At 43.4% G+C, this 7,826-nt stretch overlaps 1 protein-coding gene across 5 annotated transcripts in view; it reads right to left on the minus strand.

Moving 5' to 3' along the window:
- The window catches only part of KCTD15 (potassium channel tetramerization domain containing 15), a 44,492-nt gene that overhangs the window by 7,159 nt on the left and 29,507 nt on the right, over positions 1-7,826 (minus strand). For all 5 annotated transcript variants that reach the window (XM_080552765.1, XM_080552767.1, XM_080552768.1 and 2 more), the window contains 2 exons: positions 7,668-7,812; positions 152-457 (listed from right to left, as the gene is read on the minus strand). In XM_080552765.1, coding sequence (XP_080408891.1) covers positions 152-457; positions 7,668-7,812 — 451 coding nt within the window. The remainder of the gene's footprint in view (positions 1-151; positions 458-7,667; positions 7,813-7,826) is intronic.

The raw sequence follows: 7,826 nt of genomic DNA on the forward strand, positions 1-7,826 counted from the left end.
ACCAGGCAGAAAATGTCTCCTTGCAGTATAAGCACTAAAGGTAATTGGGCAGAAGCAAATAATTTGCATATAATTGAACAAGAAATAACATTAAGGAAAAAAAAAAAAACAACACCAGCATCTAGATGAGCCAGCACTGAAAGGCCATTACCTGCACTGAATTCAACCGGCAGTATCCGTTCAAAGGAAACCTAATAACGTGGGTAGGGTCTTGGTTCCAGCCTGCGTTTACGGAGTTGCACATGACGTCCCCGGTCTCAGGGAAGATCTCTTCTATTAAAGCTTTCTCCCCACTCAATGCAATTCTTTCCCCCAGATCTGGAGTCACTCTTACAACCAAGCAGTCACAAGGCTGGAAATGTTTCCTTTGTTCCTTCTCTTGTTTCCATCGTTCAAGTTCCTTAATCATTGGCTGCAGCTGGTAATACTTTGCTTCTTCATATAAAAGATTAAAGTCCTGGGAAAAAAAATAGAGAAACTAGAAATGCTTATAGTTCTCTTTTAAAAATGAGTATTGTTCCTGTTTGACCTACTTAGGCTTATGTATTGTCAGCAAGAGTGCAAAGGCAACAGGTATCCGTATACTTTGTCTTCGTCTAACACCTACACAGAAAACCACACTGTGTGTTACTGTTGAATTTATTCAAGCTGACCGTGAAGTTCCCATTGCACTGAATTATTCTTTCATTTATTATCCCACAAGCTCAGTGCCAGAAGGCTTTACTTTCAGATTAAGAAATCAAAATAACTGGTTACAATAAGCAAAGCCTGCTGATGTAAGAGAAGATGTCCTGAGCCCTAATCTTCACTTGGCCTCAGATATTCGCTTCTGATCTTACAACAGAATTTCTTGGGCTGTGCTGTCATCCCTCACATATGTGTTACAAGACGGAAATGTCAGTTCAGCTTCTCACTTCTCACCTGTCTTTGTCACATTTGAAATTCAGCTGCAGAAGCTCAGCTGCTCCCTATGTGATTATTCACGTTTTTAAAGCACACTTTGGAGCTCAGTAAATTATACTGATGCAGTGACCATCCCAGTGGCTGGGAGCTCAGCTGTGTACACCAACAACTTGAAAGAAAGTATTCTTTCCAGCCAGTTGTCAATAACCTAACTTGGGCCCTCGGGCAATTCAAATTCCCAGTTTGATCCAATTCCCAGTTAATTGACTGAGATCTCTCCTGCACGTGCTCATTAATAACTTTTCACCAGATTGCCAACAGATCTTCTCACCTCAGCTTAAATGCATGAGTACACACTGAGGAGCAGGGTGGCAGCAGCCCCCCAGACCCGAAGCAGCTGCAGCAGCGCCATCAGACTGAGCCAGAGAAGAACGAGGAGGGGAAGCACATGGGGCTGGTTTGCTTACACCAGCCCTACTGCCTCCTTCAGCTTCCTGAAGGGAAGAGGAGCAGCAGAGGCACAGCACTAGCTCCTCCGTGAAGACCTGCTGTTTGCTTCCTCTGGCTCTTCTGCCCACTCACAGATGGAAATATTGCATGGTTTGTACACTGTGTGACTTTTGGGAGCATGCTGTGGGTTAACACCTGGACATAAAGGCCAGTTCTCTACCACAGCATGAGAAGGAAATGAAAATTCATGAGTGAAATTACTGGAATCGCTTAGGATGGGAAGAAGGGAATGACAATAAGTTATCAGGAAATGGGCATCAAAATTACGTAAAAACTAACTGTAGCACTTCTCCAGAACTCATGGAAGAAAGAGAATCAAAAGCCATTGAATATATAGCACAAAGAGGTGCAACTTTTCACAGCGGCATGGAATTAACCTGTAAAATCTGCTGCTGCAGGATATTATTATTGAACCAAAACAGTTAGTTGTGTTCAAATTTGGCACCACAGACCCAGTGCCAGTAGTGGAGCGGTGCTCGTCCACCCCAGGGCTGCCTAGAGCCTGGAGACTTATTAATATTAACAATGACACTAGCGAGGTTATCACGTTACAAAAGGGACATCCGATCCTTTACATCTCTTTGATGTCTGTTAGGGCTGGGACAATACATACATCAGTAGTGGAGAAAAAAGGACTGGAGAAGGCACTGGGGTGATAAGAGCAAGTGTGAAAAAATGAGGGCAACAAACACACCCAAGAGAAGGAGCCAGAAGATGAAAAACAACAGGAAGATTAAAGAAGAAATCATATAGGAAGCATGCTGCACGTAAACTGGAGTTACGACCTAGCCAGCCAAAGAGGTGTGGATACTGACTGCATTACCTGGTGTCAGGTAAGAGAGTGCCAGCCCCAAAGTCTCATCCCCTGTAATACCAGCCCAGGAGTCAGAGGAAGGTAATTTTGCCCCCCCAAATCAGCATGCTCTGTTGAACCATTACTGCTTTCTTGTCTCCACCTGTGCAGCTCCCTGCTCACTGGACATGGGATCAGTGGCTGAAATTCAAACCAAAAAAATGACCTCTGCCTTAACTTTCTGGATTCTTCATGCAGGACATGGAAACAACAGAGTCCCCCATATAGCTGTTCGTTGCAGAGGTGTTTGCAAGGGACCTGTCAGATGTTCACTGTGAATCTGCTGGTCCCACATACCTCTTTCCTGAGCAAAGGAAAGCACGCAATGCTAAGGAAAAATGTAACGTAGAGGTGAGCAGGAGCATTCAGTGCTCACAAGTCAGTGAAACTGTTTCAGTAGATCCTGAGAATCTAGTTCCAGAATCTTTTTGTTCATGGTCACTGTAAAATAACATTATTTGTAGGAGCAATGAGTGTGTGCTAAAAAAACTCAACAGTTAAACTTAGAAGAGGTGGTACAGCCATATGAAAAAACTCCTCAGGCAGGAGGATGCAAAGCTCACTACATTCATGAGTCTTTTTGACTGACTTCACTGGGCATTGGGCTAGGTTGTGGGATCCCAGATCACGGGAGTTCAGTGGTCCAGCAGCCGCCAGCCATAACAATAATGCCATAAAGCAAACACAATCAAGATTACACCATCTCTTCTTCCCCCACAGCTATCTACTAGCCCACCACATGAAACGCAACTCTTTAGTAACTCCTGCTAATCATCGTTTGTCCTACAATAAACAAGACAAATTCTGGTATCATTTTGCGGTAAGACGGCGACCACTTTTCAAATGAAACAGCTCTTCCCTGTCTGTCCCCAGAGTGATCCAGGTACCCTTCTGGTTCCTGTAACTGGAAATCTGGCATTTCTGCACTGAGCAGCTGGAGCACCACTAAGGAAATCGACAATGTATTTGCAAAACCAGGAAAGAAAGTATGAGTGGCTCAAAGTGTGGGGTCTAATTCTCTAAAAGCTCACGCTTGGGCAGAATAATGGACTCAACACGCTTATTAATACACTATCTTCTCATGCAGGTTTTATAAACCCTTCAGAGAACTGTGCAGCTGGACCAGAAGTGATGCTCAGCTCTGGACTGCCTACACAACATGCTCAGGATGCTCAGGTAACACTGACATGTATTTCCTTGCACCACAGATTTAAAAAAAAAAAATCATACCCAGATGACTTGCAAATGTTTAACATAAAATATCAAGTACAAGAATTTAACCACAAGGCACCCCTGCCAAGGAGGTGCCACAGGAGCTGCAAGAAAAAAATTTCCATGCTGCTGATTTGGATAAGTTACCAAAGGCAGATGCAGACACGAATCGTCTTAGACCTATCCAAAAAAGGCACATTTCACTGAAACAGGAACAGGAGTAGCTACAGGGTGTTAACTGCTTAGCACAGTGGCAAAGTGCACACAGTTTTGTTGAAACTTAGCCTCAGAGCAGCCTGGTACAGCTTCTGTCCCAGGCGTATGATGATGGATGCATACATCCTCTCTCTCATAGAGGCTCCAGCACCCCTGGACAGTACCCGTCATTAGCACAGTTTTGCCGAGCAGCCCGCAGCATCCCAGAACAGATTTTGTATGGTATCCAGGAGCTCCTCGTCCTGCAGGACAAGGTCTCCCATCCCCAAGTCCCTGCTAGCGGTGGTGTGGCTATTGTGAGCCCTCAGCAGCACCATGACCCTTCAGCTTCTCGTGGCTGTGGTAGGAGTTAGTGAGGGAGTTCTGTCCAGTGACCTGGAAAAGGGAGCTTATAGCCAGACACGGTCCATACAGCCTTTCTCCATCCTCAAACTCTGGACAGCATTTAGATCTCAGAAGAAAGATCAACAGATTGTTCAAACATGCAGCTTTTTGGCTTACACAAAATCATTTTCTGTGCATGATTTGGTAGAAAAACTTTTTTTCTGGAGGATTTCATGTTGGCTAAATTCAGCAGTCACCTCTGATAAGGGTCACATCTTCCTGGGGAGGAGACAGGAAGTGTGATTTCAAGGCAAGTTGTGCTATTTTGACATCAATGCCAGCGTGTCAGTAAAGATCTACTAATTACAAGCAGAGACAGCCAACAGAAACTGCAAAACCATATCTTGCATGAACCTGATGCTAAAGAGATTACTTCTGTACCTCATATTGACTCCTGAGCAGGCTGAAATAGCTCCTTCTACTCATTTTTCACTTGTTATTCTTTGTTTTCATGAAACTGTCATCCTGACTCAACATTTCTTTTATATTTTAGTGCTGAGAAGATCTGCCTTCTGAATATGAGAGCAAGTTGCTCACTTCTGCTATGACAACTGTGCTGTTTGCTAAGGTCAGTCTGAGAGCACTTAAACCTAGACGTAGGCATGCTAATTTTAAAACTGTATTAATAAAACAGAGTGCCAGCCTTGTGGTCCTGGTCCTACAGGTGACCTCTATGACCCATGTGAAACTCAAATGTCCTCTGCATTTTTGCTCTTCCCCTTCTTAAGATCAAATAATGATATACACATTGCCTACACCTACTTTTGTTGGAAGATCTCTAAGAAGAGAGCGAGTCTCAAATAAGTAGGTACAATGGGCGTGGTCCTGGTTTTGTGTGAAGGTATTTTGCCAGTAAAGGGGACAGATGGCGGTCATAAATGTTTTGGGTAAACACCTCTGATGGGGGGAATCAAGGCAGATATTTGGGCTGCACAGGAGGGTCAGCTCCTCTGCCAGAGACGCCCTAACCCTGCAGCACGGCAGACCCAGGGTGCTGGCTCCATGCTTTGCTTGAGGACATTTTTCACCCAGGGTGGAGTGGCCCCTGCATGGGGCTGAGCCCGTGTGGGAGGAGGGAGCTGTAGGCAGCTCCTGATCGCTCGCCATCGCCTCGCTCGGCACAAGCTGGCTGCAATGCAGAACCAAGCCAACAGCTCACGGTAATTTCTCAGCATACTTAAAGAGGCCTAAAATCCCCCAAGCCCACAAAAATTATATGAACTATCAGAATGTTGCTTTCAGCAGGGAGACCTGTCAGATACTGAACAGTTTCAAGTTCTGGCTTATTAGTAGTTGGAAGTGTAATTAATATTCACTGTAAACACACCAGTCAGACTTGATAATAGAGAATCACTAGCCTAGGAACACATACTCCACTTTCTCTGCATTTCAGTGTTAAGTTAGTCTGAAAACAACACTTAAATAGCAAATGCAGTAAGGCTGGTGTGGTACTAACATTCCAAACTTTCCAAAATAACCATCTGAGCAGCAATTCAAGTTGAAAAGCAACTTGGCTAAACCTTGAGGCTAATAAATTGCTTGATTAAATTAAGGGGTAAAAACTAATAAATATTCAAAACACTTGATAATGCTTTGTTTGACATAAAGAACATTTAATGCAAGTCTCACTGGAAAACCTGTCAGGTTTTATACCTTAAATAGAGTTTTGCATTTAGAAACACCAAGTGATTCCATTTGCTGCCTTTGATTATTGTCTTCTGTCACTTTAATCATGCTGGTAAAATTACACGATTTCTGTGAAGTCAAATCCGTTTACAATGCAGTTTTAATACAGCTTTGCAGCGCATTCTTCTATGCATTTTTATTTAGTTACTCCCTACCTAGCAATACTTTGCTTTGTTCTTGAGCCCTCCTTAGCCTGAGGTTTGCTCTAAAGCTCTCAGAGAGGAACCAAATAAAATACAGTTAACCCTATGCAAAGATATGGTCTGGAACAACGGACCGAGTATGGGCACAGCGCCGGCTCTCCCAAGTCTCTCCCAGCCCTGCCAGCGGCTCGCTGTGCAGACAAGTCCTTGGCATCCACTGACGCTCTCACCTTGAGGCTCTTACCAAATCCTGCTGGTTTCGTTTTACAGCACCTCTGAAATGTCCTCCTGGGTGCCAGTCGAGGCCATGATCTGCACAAACTACATCTCTTCTACACTCTCTTCTCAATCCTTCTTGTGCTACCAGATTATCCCAAACACTGCTGCTAAAGGATCTCTCTGGCATTTCATCTGTACCATTTCTCCATCCACCCTCTTTACTTGTTCCATCTTGCAACCCACAGGTCTTTAGCTTCACTCCTACCTGCGCGTTTGCTCTTGTTTCTCTTTTCTCGCATCCAGCCTTGCATGCTCTGCCTCTCGCCCTGCGTCACAGCACCCCGTGCGCTCCCAAGAGACCAGTGCCCGAGACAGCCCTTTTGGGCTGGGGCTTCAAAACTGCCTGTGAATGCCAAAACGTCTCCCCTGCCTCGGCATGAGATGTATGCTCCCACTGCGTAGTGCGTCTGCTCTACGTTAACTTCTAAATGCTGAGATGCCGGTGTCAAATCCAGCTGTGCTCGTGATTCAGGCAAAAATGGCTGAGAGCTGGTCTGCAGCAAGAGGATCAGCTGTACTCCAGAGCTAAAACCCCACAGCAACCATAAATTTGGAATGACTCAGTAAGGCCTGGCCAAATTACCTTGTCTACCAAGTCCAACGTGAGAAATAAAACCTTACTACCCAGCGCGAGAACGTTCCTTTCCAGTAATTCTCTGCATTCTCTAACTCTGAGCGGAACCCCATTAGCACTCAAACTTATTCATCATTTCATCCTGAAGTTAGCTCTTTTGTTGAATCTTGTCATCTAGTTTGGATAGTTTTGTCTTCTAATTTTCATACATAAGGATGACAATGTTGCAAGTTTTGTAAGTGCAAATCCAAATAAACAAGGCTAGGAGGAGAGGTTTTAAACAACCAGAATTTGCAAAGCAACCCAGCATCATGACTTTATAGAAAGCACATATTGCTCCTTAAAAATCCCTCAATAAATTCCATTTCCCACGAATATTTTGACATTCATAAATTCTGTAAAAGATTACTTGTTGAAATCAAAGTATCTGCATTGGTTGTATCTAACAGAAACCCTCATGGGTTTGTTTAAGGGTGTTTCTTTTTCATACCAACAAGAAAAAGACTTACACAATTTAATTCCTCTAAGTATCAAATTTAAAACATTTTTTTTAGATTCTGAACATTAAATCCTGGTAAGTGCCAGTTGCTGGTGTTGCTTCTTAATTGTTGTTATACCCTGATAAATAAGCTAAAAATGTGAGAAAATACAATTAGTTTAGAAAAACTGATTTAGCCGTAAGCTTCATCGTTTAACTTTTTATGGTATCCATGACAACCATTGGTCCATTTATTAAATAATAGCATCCCTAGTGTAATATACAAGTCCTAAAAATCCTAACAATAAACAGCAACATTTAGTTAAGTATGTTTAGGTCAAGCACACAACCCAACCTGCTCCAAAATAAATGACAAAATGGGGGCGGGGGAGGGGGGGGAAATAGATGGCAGACTGTAGCTTTCCTTACCTTAAAGTCATCTGGGAGCAGTAGCTTAGATGTCCTTAGGAAGCTTAATATATATCTGAAAATTTCACCATCTCGATCAATGAAATAATGTTGCTTTAAACTGTCCAAGACAATAGGCTCAGTGCCATTAAACAGACGACTTATTCTGAAAAAAGAAAA

Source organism: Anser brachyrhynchus (genome assembly GCF_964034855.1).
Source record: "Anser brachyrhynchus genome assembly, chromosome: 12".
Taxonomy (NCBI): Eukaryota; Metazoa; Chordata; class Aves; order Anseriformes; family Anatidae; genus Anser; species Anser brachyrhynchus.